Raw genomic sequence first — 21,486 nt, 5'->3', positions numbered from 1 at the left:
CACACACATACACACTGTATGGTTAGAGCACTCGCCTCTTAGGCAAGAGATCTGGGTTCGATTCCTGGCAGGGCGAAATGTTGATTATTTTCCTTACTCCACACGCCTCTGTTTACCTAGCAGTAAGTAGGAACCCTGTTGTTGATTGATGGATCGCTTTTCTGGGGGTAATGATTCCTTCAAAAAAAAAATTAGTCACTTCAATCCACAATTGGCTACTGTGTTTCATCCACAAAATATACAGTCAATTCACTTTGCGGTATATTCTGTGAAGCACTTGAAGACGTGTTAAGGCTCTATATCAAAGTCAAGGATTATTATTATTATTAGAGAGAGGGTTGTTGAATAGTGGAGCAGGACACTGACTGAATGTTTTTGATTACTGTTCCAGCCGGAGGTTGTTGGGGCCTGATATCCGCATCATTGCCCCAAATTATATTGGCCAACTCAGCTCATACCAAGTGTTGTGTAATTCTGACCCCACCGGTGTGTTGGATTCAGTGATTGAATGCACTGTGGTGCATTTATGAACTTGAAACCTCATGAGAAGGGAGGCAGGGCCCTTTTTTAGCTCGAGAATTGCAATGATCTTGAGCGACTGTGGGAAGAAGAGAGGAAATCCATTTATTTTAATATTGAATGTGAGTGCTGTTGACATTAATGTGGAGACTGGTTTGGGAGACAACGATTCAGACCTTGTAAGGGAGCCGGAATAAAATCAACCGACGTAATTTTTAACCAAGCATAATTCAGTTTCAGTTATTTGAGAAACGGTGTGCATTAGGTTAATTCACATATCATTGGGCTCAGTCGCTGCTCAGATCAATCTCCTGATGATATCATCAGCAATCACTGTTGAAATAAAAATTTGAAAAATTCTCAATTGATGAAATGATCTCTCAATGTCAACATTTTCTCTGCTCCTCCCCTGAAAACATTGCTGATGTCATCTGCTTTCTCTTAGAGCCTTACTGTATGCTGATGTGATTCTACTACTTGGAGCCAGATTAAACTGGATGTTGCATTTTGGAATGACACCACGGTTTCACCCTGATGTGCAGATCATACAGGTATAGATCATATGCTTGGCCATTGTACATGTACAGAGCTCTTGACCATTGTACAGATAAGGAGTGCCTGTTATTGTGCAGGTACAGAGCCTGCCCTGTTTTTGCACTTGTTATACATTACTCGGCCTCCAAATCAAGAAAAGCAAATAATAATAATAATAATAATCCTTGCATTTGTGGTGAATTGACTGTATATTTTCAATCTCTCTCTGGATCTGCTGAACTAAGTGACTTTTCCTGTCCCTAGAACGTTTGAATTCTCACAGGTACGAAATTAAAGTGAGAATTTGTATTTCTAGAGAAATATTTGTTTTGAACGGCATTCCTCAATTTCATGTGGGAATAAATGGAGGAATAAGTACTCCCTCTGGACTATATTTGTGGTCCTCTTACACTCAGTTGTAAAATGAATTGCATTCATTGGTTCAAGCTTTTATTTGGTGTCTATATTAGAGTTTAGCTTTGTTTCCATGACAACTCGTGCCTATTACAGAGTTTATTAATCAATCATGAATTATTGTATGGCCCTTTAGTTACAAGAGGAAACTATTTTATTGGGATATTTGTCAGGACTGTGAGGTCACTGAAATCATTCTTGTGTATGAGAAAGTACTGAATAACTGGTTTATTTTTTATTCCTGTGAAACAAAGTCATATTGTAGTAATTGCAAAACGTGGTCACCATCTTTTTCTCCTCATAACATCGCTTTAACAATTTTATAATAATAATCCTTGCGTTTGATGTAGTACTGATGTGGAGTCCTGTAGCTCAGTGGTTAGAGCACTCGCTTTGCAAGTGAGAGACCTGAGTTCAATTCCAGGCAGGGCGAAACCTTGGGCAAGTTTCCTTACTCCACACAGAGCCTAATAATAATCCCTCCAAAATAAAACAATAATAAATTGGTCATTTTCAATCTACGACTGTTTGTGGGACATTGCTGTGCGCAATTGGCTGCCGCGTTCGCCCACAAATATACAGTCAATTCACTTTACAGTCTATTCTGTAAAGCGCTTTGGGACGTCCTCCCGACGTGAAAAGCGCTATATCAAATGCAAGGATTATTATTATTATTATTATTACCTTAACAATACAAATTTACATTTATATAGCGCCTTTCATGTCGGGAGGACGTTCCAAGGTGCTAGATTAGCCAGAATTTGCACTGGAGCCGGGGGTAGAAAAGATGATCAAAGACACGTTGACTCACTTTCCCTTCTCCGTAGTTGCTGTCTGACCTGCTGAGTTTTCCCAGCGACTTCTGTTTTTGTTTCAGATTTCCAGTATTTTGAGTTTTGTAGATACAATGGAATGCCCTCTAGAAGTGATGAGTGAGGCAGAATCCATATAAGCTTTCAAACGGAAATAAGACAAATATCTAAAAAGGAGTAAATTACAGGGGTATGGGGAAAGGGCAGGTAAATACGACTGGAAGGATTGCTCTTTAAAAGAGCCAGCACAGACACGATTTGCCGAATGGCCTTCTTCTGTACTGTAAATCTCTATGGTTCTATGACCCCAGAGTGTGCATTGAGGTACTGCTGGTGTTTAGCCAGCTAGTACAGTGTGAACGTACAGTTGTGCTTTGAGACGTCTCGAAGATGTGATAAGGCACTATATCAAATGCAAGGCTTATTATTATTGACGTTGGCAAACTTCCCCTTAGTTGTCCAGCTAGTACCACTAAGGTATATTTTAAATGCTACAAAATAAATTCAAAGCATAAGAAACATATAAATTGTCTCTCCCTTGTTCTGCATCTGACACATAGATTCTTTACAATTATATTTGCGGATGGATTTACTTGTTTTACAAGATTGTGAAACATGCTGGTGTTTAATTTTATTATACCTTTTGTTCTGTCTCCAGAAGAATGAAAAGAAAACAAAGAACAAATTATTATTGTCTGTTCCCAATGCCCATACATTGTGAATGTATTTTACTGATGCAGATTTCACTGGTCACTCTTATAATGTGTGTAATAACATCATTGGCAACGGGGATTAGGACAGATGGAGTATAATCAGATGCGTGGGCAAATAGAATCTGTGTAATTCTATACCTCCCCCCAAATGCTGGAAAGTAACATAGAATTTCTGTACAGTGGGTCAGGCAATGAGTAAGAATTTCATCTGATCATCTGTACAAGTATGGATTTAAGAAATGACATTTGAAAGTTTGTGTTTCAACTTTGCATTAAAATGTGTCAGCATAAAAGTTAATGGGTGGGGGTGGTGGGGGGGGGTGGAATCCAGATTTACTGCAAACGTGTAATTTGGGGAATCTGATTTCCAGAAAACAATTTGATTTTAAGTCTGTGCTCTCACTAACAGTTTATTATATATTGATGGCTTTGATGGCTAGAAATTAATCTATATATTCTTTTTTTAACGTGCAAGGTTGATCTTTGTGCTGAAGAACTAGGAAATAATGTGAAACCTGCTGCAGCCTTACTTGGTGATGTGAACGCTGTCGTTGAACAGGTGCCCTTCGCTTTCTCTTAAAGTTGTCGTTGTCTGCTATAAGCCTCTGGACTTGAGGATTAGTCTTAATCACATAAGGATAGACTGGAATCCCAGGGCAGTGTATCAAACCCCTTAGTATTTTCAAGTCTTTAATGTTGCTTTATAGATGGATAACACCACCGTTGCAGAAGAAGTCTGTGTGACAGCTCCCTTCAGATCTATTATTGATGTCATTTCCACCAGAGACTCTCTGACTGGAGTAAGCCATACAGTTTCCAGTTTTCTGACTCTGATACCAGTGGAGCCTGATCTGGGAACTTGTCACTCAGCAATCAAACAAGTTACAATCTAGCAAAGTGACACCTTGGGATACTAATCCACATTTCCACCCACTGGGCTCAGATGATGGCACTGAGTTTCAGTACTATATAATAATAATCTTTGCATTTGATATAGCACATTTCACGTCTTCGAGACGTCTCAAAGCGCTTCACAAAATAGACTGTAAACTGAATTGACTATATTTGTGGACGAAACGCAGCAGCCAGTTGCACAAAGCAGTGTCCCACAAACAGTCGTGGATTGAAGTGACCAATTTATTATTGTTTTTTTTGAGGGATTATTAACAGGCGTGTGGAGTAAGGAAACTTGCCCAAGGTTTTGCCTGCCAGGAATCGAACCCATGTCTCTCGCTTGCGAGGCGAGTGCTCTAAACAGAGGGTGAACAGATCCAATGGCACTATTGGGGAGAAAAAGAGAAGATAGTTTCTCCCAATATTCTGCCCATCAATCCCCCGCCCACAACCCCCCCCAATAAAATTGATCATTCGCTTCATGGCTATACATGAAGAACTCTGAGATGCCATCCAGTGTGAAGGGTGCTATCTGTTGCTGTTGTCATTGTCATTGCAGTGCATAAATTCGCTGATCCATTAGTTTACAAAGTACACTATTACTTTACAGTAAATCTTTTGAACCATTTTGAGATGTTCTGATGACATGATAAAATGCTATTTCAAATATAAGGATTATTATTAAACAGGCACCTAAGACAGGAAGTAGCCATAACACTGAATGTAGAATAACTGCTTCTCTCTGAATACAGCTGTGGAATGCAGCCTTTGATTTCTTATAGTGCTTTTCACATCAGGAAGATGTCTCAAAGCACTTCCAGGACTTAGTGCGTAATGTAGTAATTGTATTTTGTAGGCGAACACAGAATGTGAAATAACTGCTTCTCTTGAATGCAGTATTGCACTTTCGAAAATGGAAAGGGAACTGTGATATGTGAGAGAGCTGGGGGTGAGGAAATATCACTGAAAATAAGCAAGCAGCCAGGCTGAGATGAAATCTTTAATGAAGCCGTGCCTTAAGCTTATTCCGCCAGCACTCCCCGGATACCAGGGTTTATCACTACAACATTTGTAAAATTGATTTTCCTCCAAAATAAGTTGAACTGAAAAGGTATTTGATATAATACTGATGACTCCACAGGGAATTTACTGTCATTCAATTATTGCTAACTGTTTTCCCTTAGACCTTGCTAAGGTTCATTACCCATCCTTTTTTTTTATAGGCACCTAGAATGAAATGCACATAATGACTTTCCGTTCTCCCATCCGAGAGTGCTTTCCACAAAGGGTAGTCTACTTGTAATATTGACAGGGCAATACAATAATATTTATTTTCATATATATAGATTGGAAAATTCATATTGTCGGATAGTTGGCTTTTTTGTCAGCTCCGGCACTGTAAAGCACACTGTGACTCTACCCTGCAAGAAGGGTACTATATAAATGCAAGTTATTGTCGTGTCAAAAAGGACTAGTGCCTAACTCTTTTAGTGTCACATTGTCATCTACTGTATTCAACACGAATGGAGATTAATAATAATCATTGTATTCGATATAGCTCCTTATCACATCTTCGAGACGCCTCAAAACTCTTCACAGAATATACTGTTAAGTGAAATGACTGTATATTTTGTGGGCAAAATGCAGCAACCAATTGTGCACAGCAGTGTCCCAGAAACAGTCTCGGATTGACTGACCAAATTATTTTTATAATAAAGCAGCTTATAGGGATGAGGTAACACATAGCAACCAATAACTGGATCCGAAACATAGATTGAAATTTACATAAAGGTTCAAAAGTGGATAAATCTTCTCAGTAGTTTAAAAATACTAAATCAAACATTTTTGAAGCTTTTTATAGTTTGTTGTTCTGCATTTGAGAATTTCCTTATAAATATTTTAAGCACTTTGGATAGCTTTTGACATGAGAAGGCTCCATAAAAATGCAGGATCTTTCTTTGTTTACAGAGCAGTTCCACTTATATTAATTAGTTCTGTAGGGGGCAAAGCTCCTGCCATTGTGACTTGCAGATTGACAGCAAAGCATCGAAGAAATGAAGAGTAGACAATGGGATGAATTTGTTTGGGATACAGTGGAACATGACAGCTTACCATAATAGTGGAGATCATGTTGGGAAAATATTAATTCCATTGCATTCTGATTTTAAAATCAATGACCCATAATAACTCAATTTTAGTGAAAAACTAAAGTAATACAGTAATACACTCAATTAGCCCTTTAACATCTTCTCCCAGTCTAAATTTCAATTGAATTCCACTCTGAAATTAGAGCAACAGAACAGTGTTCCCACGAGTCTCAGTGCTGTTAGTTTCTGGAAGGAATCAACTTTTGCAGCTTGTGCTCTTTAATAATATATCACATTTTAAATCACCATAAAATAGCATTACTGTTGTGTACACAATGCCGAAGCCACTTTGCAGCATGTAAATCGTTTATTACGTTTCCCCCAATATAGCATTAATGTTGTATGCAGAGGTGAATGGTGACATTGTGTCAACAAGTTGAAAGTGATATAGCACCTCATTGCATCAAAGCACATTCCACAGCAAGTTATTTTGATATGTTTATGTAGGCATGCACACATAAGGCAGAAGGGAATAGAGGGACATAGGGCATTACAAGGGGTAGAGATTTATATGAAGTATAAACACTGGCGTAGATGAGTTGGGCTGAATGACCCGTTTCCTTGCATTATAACTCATTTCATTTTCTTTACATGTAAAATGTGGTAGCAACATCCTACAAACAGCAATGAAACTACTGATCAAACTGTAAGCTTTTGTTTGATTGAATTCAGATGGAGAATGAACATTAGCCAGCATACCAGGAAAAATTCCCTGTCTCCCAACCTTCTTCAACATAATGCCAAGTGAACCTCATTACATGGCTGTTTGGTATAAAGTAGATTCACTTATAAGGCAGGTGTGGACCCCATGGCCGACTTTCCGGGCTGCGCAAGAAGTGACAGCGCACAACCCAAACCAATTGTCCACATGGATTGGTTTGTATTGTGAGGCCGCAGGTTTCCTGTATGTGTATTCAACATAACAAGTGGCATAATAACCTGGAAGTCGACCATTTGTTAGCTTGGGAAGCCAGCCGGCTTGTTCTGCACAGCGATGTGGCCAACCTATCATGAATGTCGTCACAATGTGAAATTACTGACTGGCGATCGCACCCCAGAATAGGACGAGTTGAGATTTGATGACCCCCACCCCCCACTACTAAGTTCTAACAGAGCTGTACTGTGTAATATTTAGTTCAACAGTCTGAAATAACAGTACCTCAGTTTACCATCTCATCTGAAAGATCTCTCCAGCAATACAGTGCTCTCTCTCTCTCTCTCTCTCTCTCTCAGTGGTGCACAGGAGTGTTAGCCTAGTTCAGCCTTATCTCTCATCTCACTGAATCCAGAACTTCCCCATTAACATGGTCCTGCTTTCGTGGTTAGGTATATAAATCCAGGTCCTGCTACAAAGCAAATTCAAGGGAATTGTTATTTTTAAAAAAATGTCAATTGAAAAACAATATAAGCAAGGTAATTGGTAGTTAGTTGATTCGCATATCATTCAGTTTTGTAAATTCTTTTCTTTAGAAATGTCAGCACAGGAGCCCATTGCCCATGTATTAGATCAGTAAATAGAAAGTCCTTATTGATTGTATGATCTTGTGAGATTGAATGTCTTCTTTCAGCTTGACATTGGCTTACTACAATGCAGTGCCAGACATACCTATATGTTGTATACATACATTTATTGGCCTACTTTTCCCTCCACCTCAACCCCTCTTTATTTATCTTTAAATCCCACTTTAAATCCTATCTCTTTGACCTAGTCTATAGTCACCTCTATCTCCTTATTCTCCCTTGCTCAATCCCGCCACTGTGCACCACTCTACACGCTATCCTGCATGAAGGGTGCAATATAAATACAAGTTTTTACTTTTTCTTTTGTTCAGTTTGTTGGTTATGTTTTGACTTTTAGTTATTGGACTGCCTCCGAGCTAACCCTTGGAGCTACCCATCCAGCTCTGAATGGTGGGTCTATCTGAGGGAGAAGATAAAAAGCAATCAAGAAGTTTCCAAGGTAAATTAATAAACCAATTGAATTAGTTGTTAGGTCTTTTGTTCTGTGGGGACTAATGTATGTCTTATTGGCGTTCATTGGTTCCAACTTTAAATATCTACCGAAAATCTTTTTGATCAAATAAATTCTTCGTTAGAAACCTTCCAGGTCATCCGTGAAGTTTAAACATCCACCTGCAAATACACTGAGAATGTCACAGTCAAGTACAGTTTACAATAAATTGGTTTGAGACATTTCGATAACATGATGAGTTTCTCGATCAAATGTAACAATGGTTATTATTATTTAGCTGATGTTTGAAACTACACATGATTTTCCTTATTTTGTCTGGCTACAACATAGCAATCCACAGCATTCTGTAGTTGAAAAGAGTCTCTGACAATATAAGACAGAAGACTGGCAGAATAATTCTATCCTGACTTAGAAAAATGTATCATATCATGTAATAGAATATAAATAGAACTTTTTTTAAAAAAATCTTATATTTTGTATAGAAAACTTGTTGCTATAGTTGTGTATATTCTACCATGTCTCACAACCTATCAATTACAGAGGTTTGAGTGCTGATATTTATTATCCTGATTTATGAATTTAATATATTATCAGAGCAGCTGTGGAAAAATCCAAAGTATGAAATGGTGATGGACTTTTTTAAATTGATAAAATATAGAATTTACAACATAGAAAATCATGGAGCCTGTGCTGGTGCCAGCATTGAGTTCACTAGACTAATACCAACTTCCTGTTCTTTTTCCATATTCTTTTATATTGTTTCTTTTCAAATATTTATCCAATTCCTTTTTTAGTTTTTCTTATGTCCTTTACTTTAACAGCTATTGTGGCAAAGCATTTTTTTCCCCCAATAATCTTTGCATGAGAATATTTTGATTGGCGGATCGCTTGTCTGGGAATAATAATTCCTTTGGGGAAAAAAAGGCAGAAGGGTAAGGCTAGACAGGATTACAGAGGTAGGGAGACATTTTAGCCAGCAGCTGAGACATTTCCATGATTTACCACAAAGCAGATTGTCAAAACTTACAATTTAAATGAAATATAATAATTCTGAACATGTCACATAGAAACATAAGAATATTGAATATTCCATATTTACTCTTTTTGGGGAAAGAAAACAGTGCTTTATCACAGAAGAAATGCTTAACTGCACGTTAATTTTTGTTGGCAACTCAAATTATTTGTTCAGAAAAATGACACTAGAGATTGTTCTTTGATTTTATCAAAGAATGTCGGCACTCTGGAAAAGATTACGAATCTATTAGCAAGATTTCTATAAAATAAAAGAATAAAGGAGCAGTTTGGAAGAAGTACTTTCACACAGCGGGTAGAAAGTAATGCTTTGCCATCAGGTGCTATTAGAGCAAAAAATAAATAATAGCTTTAAAGAGGGAGTTGGATAAATACTGGAAGATGAACAGTATAAAAGGGTGTGGAAAAAACAGCAGTGAATTGGAATTTGAGTAGTTAGTTCCAGTGGAGGAACTATTTGGCACAGATGTGGACTTGATGGGCTGATTACCTCCTATGCTCTAAATAATGAATAATAAAAATAATAATAATAATAATAAGCATTGCAATTGATTTAGGATCTTATCATGTCATCGAAACATCTCACAGGATTTATTGTAAAGTGTAGTGACTGAATATTTGTAGGCAATTCCTTATAATGGTAAGAATGATATTCTGGCTAATTTGGCAAACTGGAGGTACAAAATGCTTTGCAAAAGGCAGCAATTAAGTAGACTAGCAGATAATGAGGGAAATCATTTTTCTACAATCTGTATAAACCCATCCCAAATGATTATATTTTGTAATGAAGCGAATCAATTCATGCAGCCAATTAACAGAACCACTCTAACCCTATAATCACAAGAATGCACGGACCATTCTTTGAAGTTTTTTTTGCCATAATTATCATCTTGCACAAGAATGGATCATTATCTAAATGAATCATAACTTTCCATTACCAGGCCCTAGCTGCCCAGAAGACTTTGCCTATGAATTATTATACTGTTTTCCACAACATTCAAGCATTACTACCAGAAGACTGCATTATAGTCAGTGAAGGTGCCAATACCATGGACATTGGACGCACCATGCTACAGAACTACCTTCCACGCCACAGGTAATTCACTTGTTAGCATGCTCAATCAAGACTGTAAACGTTTAGGAAAGATTAGATTTGCACAATATTTAACCTTTTATCTAATAATAAATATTTATAAGACAAGTGGTGTCTTATTTTAACTTTGTACAGTAGTTTCACCTCCTGTACATGTTGACCTTCACTTGGTAAACAGACAAAAGTAACTTGCAGGAATACGGTGAACCCTGTGTTTTTCACGGGAATGTTCAATTTTAATGTTACAATAAGATTTGTGTTTGCCTATCCCAATAGAGTAAGCAACAACAACAAATTATCTTTGTATAGGGCCTTTTACATTGGGAAAAGGCCAAGGTCTAGCGTCCCAAGGCGCTAGACAGTCAGGGATTTGGACCCGAGAAGGGAGTTGGGATCAGGAGAGGTGGAGGGCAGGGAGTGTAGGGGTACGAGGGTGAGCGAAGGTACGATCGAAGAGATGTCCCTCGAAGGAAGCAAGAGAGGGAGCAAGGCAAAGGAACTGCGGGATGGAATTCCAAAGGGTGGGGATAAGTAAAGTTAAGTTTTAATATATTTAAACTTTGCAGCCAATTTAATTTCCCACAAAAACCTCTTGACCACGTGGTGAAAACCATCACCCTGCTTGGGGCAATAACAACTATTTTTATAAAGCGCCTTTCATATCAGGAGGTCCTTTCTTTGTGTGGTTGCTGGTTAAAAACAGAAAAAATTGCGTCTGATACTTTTCTTGCAGATTGGATGCTGGTACCTTTGGCACGATGGGTGTAGGACTGGGCTTTGCCATAGCTGCAGCAATGATTGCCAAGGATCACTTGCCACAGCAGCGGGTTATCTGTGTGGAAGGGGACAGTGCTTTTGGTTTTTCTGGTATGGAAGTGGAAACCATATGTAGGTAATGGAGTACACCTCTGAGTGAATTCATTAATGATTTTTTTTTAGTTTGTTGCTACGATGTTTTAGTATTGGAACCGAGGAGAGAGGAACAGAAGGAATATCTTCAGTGCATGTTATTCCCTTGTAGCTTCTGCTGCTGACTAATTTATTGTAAACTTCTGGCTCACTTTACAAATTGTCAGTATCTTCACATTGCCACATATCACCGCACTAACAGTTGTTTACATCTGGAACTTTACCCTTCCTTCAATGTCGCAAGCTGATCTCTAAATTTACAAAGGAGGCTTTGCTGAGCACTGCTTTATGTGATCCAGAACTTTACTGGATTTTCTTGATCATTACCTCCAATGCTAAATTTCCAAGAGAACCAGTAATATAATAAAATAAAAAATAATAATGATAAATTGGTCACTTCAATTCATGACTGTTTGTGGGTCACTTCAATCCACAATTAGCTGCTACGTTTCACCCACAAATATACAGTCAATTCACTTTACAGTATATTCTATAAATGCTTTGAGGCGTCTCGAAGACGTGATAAGGCGCTATGTCAAATGCAAGGATTATTATTATTATATACCCAGGACGAGAGGAGAAGGTGAACAACAACAACAACAAAAATAATAATAATAATCCTTGCATTTTACAGTGCTTTTCACACGGGGAAGAAGTCTGACTGAATGGATATATTCTATATGTCATCTATTTCAGGCAAAATCTCTGTCTTTCTCATTGAACGGAGTATGTGTGTGCTTTGCCCTCAAGCATGAGGCAATAACATCATAGGTCAGAAAGGTTAATTACTGTTTAAGATGGTCCTGTGTTACTCCAGTTGAAATGGGAAACCCTTAGAGAGAGAGCAAGAGAGAAGGAAACAAAGCTGCACAAGATAATCAAAGAATGTCAAGGAACACAGGAACACTTGCTGAAACATTAATTCACATTATAAATTTACAGCAGAGAAGGTCACTCGGCCCATCGTGCACATATATATTCACTGTTCACTGTCGCCCATAGCAGATTCGATACTCATACCAAATCCTGTATCTGAACAAATCTTTTACGTACTTCATGGAGGTGAAATGAATTGTGAGCTGTAACACATTGTGTCGTTCCAGTGACTACATACATTGCTCAATTTGAGATCTTGTAACATAGGAACATAAACTTTGCTTATAGCGAGCTACATTGGAATTGTGTCAGTTATGTTACATTGTTACAAAGTCATTGGGTAGGAGTGTGTTACATCTTGTTGAATCATGCTTCTTGGCCTTAAATAAGATGCATTATTAAGTGTTTTTTTATTTTAGGTACAATTTGACAATAATAGTCATTGTAGTAAACAATAATGGCATTTACAGTGGATTGGATGAGGACACGTGGAAAGAGATATCAAAATTGGGAGAGACTTCCATTGTGTAAGTAAGGAAGTCTTATTTTAAGATTAAACCTTAATTGTTACAAGGTACTGAAGGTGTATCACTCTCTCCAGGGAGAGAGTGCACATTCCATTCCAGACACAGGAAAATTTCCATGCATAAGTAAGTGTCATCAGAACGTGTTACTCTTGTCTGGTTTAGATACAGATAAACCCCGGCTAGCCAAACTAACGGGGCTGATCTGGTCTAGCGAGCCAGAATTTCCAGCTGAATGTAATTACAATACCAATAATACAAAATACTGCATATGCAGTGCCGTAAATGCCAATAATGCATTTACTGGCATTTTCTGTCACTGCATATGCAATTCTACCACTGTGTTTACAAAACAAAAGTAGTCACTCACCCACACAGAAAGACACTGAATGCCTAAGAAAGCTTGTTGAGGCAGAAAGCTGTGGGATCACGTGGATTGCTTAGAGGGGTGTTAGCATGCCGGGAGAATTGGGCTGGCAAGGGTCTAGACGTGTGCCCAAGGAAATACTTTTTAAAAGATTTTTTGGGGGGCCCTGTCCGGCTGGAGTTGAATTCAGGGTACCTGGAGTCTAGTCTTGATAGGAAAAAATTTAGAATCATTGATTAAGGATGTGGTACTGCGGTATTTAGGGGAGCACAATATAATTAGGCCAAGTCAACATGGCCTTACAAAAGGGAAGTCATGTTTGACAAATCACATAGAGCTTTTTGAAGATATTTCCAGTAAACTAGATAAGAGTGAATCAATGGATGTGGTCTATTTGGACTTCCAGAAGGCATTCGATAAGGTGCCGCATAAAAAGTTAGTCCAAAAGATAAGGGCCCATGGAATTGGGGGGAGCATATTAACGTGGATTGGGGAATGGTTAACGGATAGAAAACAAAGAGTAGGGATAAACGGGTCCTTTTCAGATTGGTGGGATGTGACGAGTGGAATGCCACAAGGATCAGATCTTGGCTCTCAGCTATTTACCATCTACATCAACGATCTAGATGAGGATATCAAAGTTAATATATCTAAATTCGCGGATGACACAAAACTAGGAGGAAGTGTCAACACAGAGGACGACATTAAAAAAATGCAGCGAGACATAGATAGGTTAGGTGATTGGGCAGGTAGGTGGCAGATGAAGTATAATGTAGGGAAGTGCGAAGTCATCCACTTAGGTAGCAAAAACAGTAGAGCGGGTTATTTTTTAGAAGGGAGAGATTGGAATGTGTTGGTGTCCAGAGGGACTTGGTTGTCCTTGTACACCAATCACAGAAAGTTAGTGCAGCAGCAATTAGGAAGGCAAATGGTATGTTAGCATTCATTATGAAAGGATTAGAGTATAAGAGTAGGGAAGTCTTGCTGCAACTGTATAGGGCCCTGGTGAGACCACACCTGGAATACTGTGTGCAGTTTTGGTCTCCTTATTTAAGGAAGGATGTACTTGCCTTGGAGGGGGTGCAGCGTAGATTTACTAGGTTAGTACCAGGGATGAAGGAGATGAGTTACGAGGATAGGCTGACCAATTTGGGCTTATATTCTCTAGAATATAGAAGGATTAGAGGGGATCTTATAGAAACCTATAAGATCATCAAAGGGCATGATAGAGTAGATAGTGGGAGATTGTTTCCCCTGGTTGGAGAAACTAAAACCAGGGATCACAACCTTAAAATCAGAGGCCAGCCCTTTCTCACTGAGTTGAGGAAGAACTTCTTCACTCAAAGGGTGGTGAATGTATTGAACTCACTACCCCAAAGGGCTGTTGACGCTCAGTCCTTGAACATGTTCAAGACTGAGATAGATATATTTCTTATTGCAAAAGGGATTAAGGGATATGAGGATAAGGCAGGGTCAGGTTATTAGCTGGAATTAGATTAGAAGATCAGCCATGATTGAATGGCAGGGCAGGCTAGAAGGGCCGAATGGTCTACTTCTGCTCCTACATGTTACGTTATGTTAAACTGGGGGTTTATTGTAATCTTAAACCTTATTGTGGATTTCCACATGTGGCTGATCAAACAAAAAGTCTTTCCCTAAGACTTTCGCTGTCTTATCTCTTTCTCTAACTCTACCCCATACCAAACTACAAAGAGTTACCTTCACACCCCAACAAAGAAAATCCATTTGTGTGCGTGCGTAAAAATGTGCGTGGGTTTACTGGTGGGGCGGTTTGCTGTGTGGGAAAATGTATCCTGAGTAACTTTACACATGGGCACAACTTTGCAATGTGAACATCTGGAATTTTGTTGGGTACTCAGAGACAAATGTTCACTTTCATATCGGAACCTGACATGGATGAACCACAGATAAGCTGGTAATTATCATGCAAATAACTACCATTCTACTTGCAAAACATGAATTCAATCTGCCAATATGTGGTTCTCAGAGCAGTCTTGATGTATTTCATAAGTTTTGTGCTAATCCTCTACTAATGAGGAAAATATGTTATTATCTTCTGATCCACTTTAATAGTTAGTTCAGTAGAGCAACCGACTTGTTATGAAGTGGAAGGAGAACATTTATAGCGAGTTTGCGTATCTAACGGGTGATTTTTTTTTGTTTCTAGAAATGTTCCATTTTTTTTGCGAGAAACACTATGGCTCCAGTTAGCACTAAATGTCAATAGTTACAATTTTCAAGCATTATGTTCCTCAGTTTCTGTGTACTGTGTTTACAACTGGTAAGCAACAGGTTCTGAAATTTTCCAGAAGATAAAACTATATTCACGGTCCACTAAGTACCTCCTTTTACACTCACTTTGCCTATTAACTTTTCCCAAAGACAAGTGACTGGCTGATGAAGCCACGATAACAGAATACTGAAAGATATAACTTTCCAGTGACCCCAGATGGAGCTGCAGCTGAAGCTACAATAGCTGATGTGGGTAATAGTACACAGCACCATTGAATGATTTCACAGTACATGTTAAGAGTCTCAGAAGAAAGCACAAGGCCTTCATTGTGGGTTTCAGTGTTGACTCAACCATTTTGGAACAAAACAAAGATTTGAAACCAATTAACTTTTTCAATCTGGGGACATCAGTGGGTATATGTACAGCCAAATATCTTAAAAACTAAGATGCATGTCCAAAGCCAATTGCTCCAGCATTGAATGGTGGGGTGAAATTGTACTGACCGAATAAAGTTACTCGCTCGACCGTACTTTTAGAATGGAGAAACCCTATTAAAATAACACACCACCAAGGTTGCAGCTAACCTTACTGACCAGTGAAAATTATGTCTTAGATTTCCACCAGTAATCTCTGTGTACACACTTGTGTGTCAGTGAACTTGGCCCTCAGTGGGGTTGTTTCTTTCCACAGTTGTGGGAGAGCAATACCGTCTATGCAGGTGAGATCCAGGTCAGCAACAGAGCAGTGGTTACTTAATTCTCTACTTGACCCATCCCAATGTTGTAGTAATAATAAGAATCCTTACATTTGGTGTAGCGCCTTTCATGTCAGGAGAACATCCCAAAGCACTTCACAAGATGCATTGCAACGTGCAGTAACTGCGTTTTGTGGACAATGTTGGACAATTGGCATAACTGAGACTTCCATATTATTATCCTGCTAGGAGCAATATCACCTCAGCAAAGATCGAATTCAGATTTTATTGCTTAGAAGCCATTTCAAAGTTGTTTTAGCATACTAGGTCAATAATAATAGTTAATTGATAATAATCCTTGCATTTGTAGGCAAATGTGGCAGTTAGATTGCACACAGCAAACAGCTATAAAGTGAATGAACATTTTTTATTTGGGGACATTGTGGACTGGGACACTAGGAGAAGCTCCATTCTCTTTTTCAAAAGTGCTGTGGAATCTTTAACATCTCCCTGAAGAGTCTCACCCAAAAGACTGTATGTTTGACAATGTAGCATCTTCCACCTCCCCCACACTTGAGACTGAGCCTAGACTGTGAGCTCAAAGTGTAGATGTGGGGTTTGAACCCAGAGGCAAGAATGCTACAAACTGTGCTGTGCTGATTTAGGGCTGAAGCTTTGGAGAAATTTAGACAATGATTTGTTTTCTTTTGACAATAAAATTGCTTATTACTAACCCAATTACTGAACAATATATTGCTGGAAGAGCTGTAAAATACATATTCTTATGAACTGTTATGCTAATGACCAGCAGATCAATGAAAGCTCATTCCATTTAGGCTGTGACCATCTCATGAACTAATAGCAAGAGTTATGGATTCCATTTTTAGGTGGACAATTTGCAGCAATCTTCACATCTTTAGTAAAAACCATTACACTTTAAAATAAATTCTGTGAAATTCTATGAGATGTTGAACGAGATGCTATATCAAATGCAAAGTTTATCATTAGTAGTAAAAAATATTGTTGGATTATTTCTCCAAGAAAATATTGATATGGGTTTTCCTTAAGATAGGCCTTATCCTCAGATGATTGATAGATTCCCCCCTTTTATTTAGGCAGTGCCAAGATAAATAAAAGAAAAAGAAGTAAGATTCCTTCTTAATAATAATCATTCTTACATTTGGTACAGCATTTTTTACATTGGGAACACATCTCAAAATGCTTCACAGGATAATCTATCAAGTGTATTTTGTAGGTGACTGGCAGCAGCCAATTTGCGCAACAATGTCCCACAAACAATAAAATAAATGACCAGTTTTATTTAGGAGATTGTTGTTCAGGACACTAGGAGAAACTCCTTTCTCTTTTCAAATTGTGCCGCAGGATCTTTAACATACACCTGAGCTGTTAGATTGGAACCTCTATTTAAATCTCATGTGAAGGAGAGCAATGCACAAACCCAGCATTGCATTGGAGTGTTACCATAGGCAGAGCCAGGCTGGCACAAGATGCAAAGGTTCTCAGCAGAACACAAAAAAAAACAACAAAAAGTAATTCAGCTTCTTTTGGTAGTTTCTATGGTGATGGATGCTGTTTTGAACACCACTTAATAAGCCTAATAAGAATTTAACTTCTCGTTAATATCAGTGGAGATGGATGACTACATTTTTACCTTCGAATGCCATTTTATTTTTGTGATTAATCACTCTTTTGTTGAACAGATGTTTTTGTGGTTCAAATTTAATCTCCTTGGGAGGAGTAAGCAAGATCTCCTAGGAGTTGGACTGGCTCCAAGGTGACTTGCCTGGCAATGGAATGTCAGACTCGAGCCAGCCCTCTGTGGCGGTCTCGGTAGTCCAGTTCCTCAGCCAGGTAGGTCCGCAGTACTCCAGGTACTGCTCATGTCAGCACAGCCAACCTGGCTAATCAGCAGGAATTGGAGGGGCAGACCAACCAGGTGGGGCAAGGATTCTTCCCAGACAGCTCCTGTTGACCCTGGAAGCCAAAACCCTTTTGGGCCAATTGGTCCAAGCTGGACAGGGAAAGAGAAATTTGCCAGACAGTGATATCAACGACAAACTAGGTGGTTTTAACTGGTTAAACTCCAGTATTCCAATGCACCCTCTGGGGTCCCCAAGCCTTGACTCTTGCCAACCCTGGCCAAATACTCTTCAGTATTAGGTGAGCAAGGTATATCCATCTGAGGAGAGAGCTTGCATTGTATTCCAGGCTTGGAAATTTCCATGTAAAGAAGGTATACAAATGCGGAACTCAGCCTGATTTAGATACTCTTAAGCACGGTGATGGGTTTCCACAAGTGTCAGACATCCAGTTGACCAAATAAAATTCCTTGTTTGGATTCAAATACAAGAAACAGCTAGAGAAATGTTAACGTCAGTGATGTAATCCACTGTCCAGTGTTTACTTTCACAATCATTATAGATCCTGTCAGCTTTGCTGATCTGCTTTAATTTCAACGGCAGAGGAACTGTGGTGGCTTAGTGAATAAATATGTCCCTAGGCAGTGTGATTTTTATTGGTGAGAAGATGCTGCCAGGGTAGCATGCTATTCCTCTTTGTTCTCTCTGAACGATTTGAATGCACAGTGTTACCCGACTACCAACTCCAGGAAGAAGAAATGGCTTTCTCTTTGATTTGTATCATTTGCAGATGAATGTGTTAACTCATCCTCCAACCCCTAAAACTATTACGATCGTTAGAACTAATCTGAAATGATTTAAGTACCTTCTACAGAGCAGTGTATTTTGCAGGGATGTGCTTTACCAATGTTCTGTTTTATTATTTAAATTTTACGTTTAAAAAAAGTACATTTTATATTAGGGATAGATATTTTGGAAGCAAGGATATTAATGGATATGGAGGAAAGACTGAGAAATAAGTTTTAACAGCAACAACAACAAGATTCCATTTATAGAGCGCCTTTCACGTCGGGAGGACATCCCAAGGAGCTGTACAGTTGGGTCAGGACCCGAGCAGGGGGGAAATGGTCAGGGTGAGGGGAGGGAAGGGAGGGAGCGAGGAGGGGGTAGAGAGTCGAGAGGGGAGCTGAAGGCACGGTCAAAGAGAAAGGTCTTGAGACCGGCCTTGAAGGAGGAAAAGGAGGAGGCGGCGAAGGCACTGGGGGATGGAGTTCCAGAGCCTCGGGGCTGAGAGGCTGAAGGCCTGGCCACCGATGGTAGGGCGGTTGGGGCGGGGAATGTGGAGCAGACCGGAGCCAGAGGAACGGAGGGTACGGGCAGGTAAGTAGGGGGATAGTAGATCAGAGAGGTAGGAGGGAGCGAGGTCGTGAATGGCCTTGTAGGTGAGGATGAGGATCTTGAATTCGATCCTCTGGGGGATGGGGAGCCAGTGGAGGCGAGCGAGGGTGGGAGTGATGTGGTCGTGAAGTCTGGTGCGGGACAGTACACGAGCTGCAGAGTTCTGAATGACCTGCAGCTTGTGGAGGGAGGTGCCGGGAAGGCCGGCGAGGAGAGAGTTCCCATAGTCCAGCCTTGAGGTGATAAAGGCGTGGACCCGAGTTTCAGCAGCGTGAGGGTCCACAATGTTCTTATAAAATTGTGGAATGGCCCTTGGGATGTCCTCCCAACGTGAAAAGCACTATACAAATGTAATTTTGTTGTTGATGGATCAAATTGTCTCCTTCTGTACCTATTGTAAACAAAAGCCTAAACTGTTGAGGTCTTGTTATGGTTCTCCATGTTTTCCATTAACACTATCCAAACATTGATTGTCAATGTCCCAGAGGAGAAATTTGACATAAGGATGACCTTAAATTCAAATTGATTGAATTTTACAATGTAGGACTGAATCTTGAAACTATTAAGTTATCTCATTGAGTTCATATGTATGGTTTTAAACCACTGGAAATCTGGCTTCTTTGTATTTTTGGTAAATGTTTACTTTATTTTCAAATTTCTTTCAGGGCCCCACCTATCTCACTACTGCCTAACGCTCACTATGAGCAGGTCATGGGTGCATTTGGTGGGAAAGGCTATTTTGTGCAGACACCAGAAGAGCTCCAAAAGGCACTCAGCACCTGTCTGGCAGACCAGGAAGTACCATCCCTTATTAACGTAATGATTGATCCGTCGTCTGACAGAAAAACACAAGTAAGCAGTGGGAATGACCTTTGTCACGTAAATACACATGTCCACCGATTGCTTGATCTCTGTTCAGTGGTGTGTTTTTGGCAAGCCAGGTGAAATAATCTAAATTTTTTAATTAATCTTTGTAATTATTTTTGTGTGGAGGAGAGGGATCTTGGTAGGGCATTGATTCAGTGCTTTAGCAACATACAGTTCTCCTGAGCTCAGTCACAGTGAGCTTTCAATACTTTGTTTGGTAAGTTACCACTTTGTAGCCCCAAGCCTGGGCGGGGAGGCAAAAGAGATGCTCGCTATTGTTTCAGTTTTGTTTTAATTTTTGTTCTTATAACCTACTAATTCTTAGGAATAAATCCAAGAAACAACAACATTTATATAGGGCCTTTCATGTCGGGAGGATGTGAAGGAACCGAGTGTGTTCATAACATTGGTTGTGATTTAGCTGCATTTCTCTGTGGTCATTTTCACAAACACGTTTAATGCTAATCAGGATGAAATGATTATTTTCAGGATTTTGTCTGGCTGACTCGCTCCAACTTGTAAATTGGATGACCTGCAGAGAAGTCATTGTAGGCAAAGCACAAATGACAAAACAAGCTGAGCTGCCTGCATGGCCCACGCACAGTAATGAGAAATTCTCTTATAAATAGACTTTAAAACATTGTTTTGTAATTTCTTACAAGTAAATTGCGAATATAATAACGAAAACAACTTGGAATAATTTTGCTGGTGCTTGATTTTTTTAATTATTCTGTTTTTATTATTCTTCATAAACATAAAAATTATTTTGTATTGTTTAACCAGGGTTTGGCTGCTATGGGAGAATAAGCTCTGCTAAAACCACGTAGAACACTGCTAAAACACTAGAGGCCATTGCACTTCCTTAGTAATTTTCTTCAATGTGCTGTGGGCAATGAACAGTGGATGAATAATGAGTGCAAAGCACAATAATAGCAAATTTACGATAATTCTTTAAAGTACCACAATTACTGCTATTTAGTACAATCGGAATGATCACATGCAATGTTTATACAGGTAGAACCAGTCCTGGTTCATTGAGTTTTGTGAGTTTTTTGTTAAAACTTGACTTTGATGTTAAAGGCTTAATTGGCTCCAATGCAACATACAGAGCAAGCTTTCTTTAATATAAAAAAGCCTAGTGTAATTTGAAACATTGTATTCAAGTACAAATAAAATGATTATTTTTAACTACATTTGAGTGTGTCAAATGTGTTCTTGTTGATAACATGCCTTGGAGTAGAAAAACAAGGAAGTAGTATTGCATTTGTACAGAATGCTGGTTCAACCTCATTTTGAGTATTTTGTTCAGTTTGGGGGTCCACTTTATGAAGGATCTACTGTTTGGGGAAAATCCAGCAACAATTCCTGCATTGCCTGCGATCATTGGGCCTGACGTTTTCAGCATGGCTTCTGCTGCCATTTGATAGTGAGGAGAGCTGCCTCTCAGGATTTAATCATGGGATGCTGCACTAATGCAGCTGAGTTTGGATTGTACCCCCAGAATAAACTTAGAAAGACCATTTTCACTGCTCAAAATGATCCATGCTTAGTTTGGGCCCAAGGTGGCAGTGCTCATGCTTATTAAGG

General features: G+C 39.2%; 1 protein-coding gene across 3 annotated transcripts in view; it reads left to right on the top strand.

Annotated features, from left to right (window-relative positions):
• hacl1 (2-hydroxyacyl-CoA lyase 1) overlaps window positions 1-21,088 on the top strand; it is a 44,623-nt gene extending 23,535 nt beyond the window's left edge. The window contains exons 11-18 of one of the 3 annotated variants that reach the window (XM_007897611.2): window positions 965-1,070; window positions 3,468-3,551; window positions 7,892-7,993; window positions 9,979-10,133; window positions 10,864-11,022; window positions 12,335-12,442; window positions 19,698-19,884; window positions 20,389-21,088. In XM_007897611.2, coding sequence (XP_007895802.1) covers window positions 965-1,070; window positions 3,468-3,551; window positions 7,892-7,993; window positions 9,979-10,133; window positions 10,864-11,022; window positions 12,335-12,442; window positions 19,698-19,884; window positions 20,389-20,421 — 934 coding nt within the window. In that variant the 3' untranslated portion in view covers window positions 20,422-21,088. Of the gene's footprint in view, window positions 1-964; window positions 1,071-3,467; window positions 3,552-7,891; window positions 7,994-9,978; window positions 10,134-10,863; window positions 11,023-12,334; window positions 12,443-19,697; window positions 19,885-20,388 lie in introns of those variants that run through there. The other 2 variants (XM_007897613.2, XM_007897614.2) reach the window with 2 other exon arrangements.
• Window positions 21,089-21,486: the final 398 nt, after the last annotated feature.

This window comes from Callorhinchus milii, unplaced genomic scaffold, assembly GCF_018977255.1.
Source record: "Callorhinchus milii isolate IMCB2004 unplaced genomic scaffold, IMCB_Cmil_1.0 Scaffold2, whole genome shotgun sequence".
NCBI classification, from domain to species: Eukaryota; Metazoa; Chordata; class Chondrichthyes; order Chimaeriformes; family Callorhinchidae; genus Callorhinchus; species Callorhinchus milii.
This window is presented reverse-complemented; position numbering and strand designations above follow the sequence as displayed.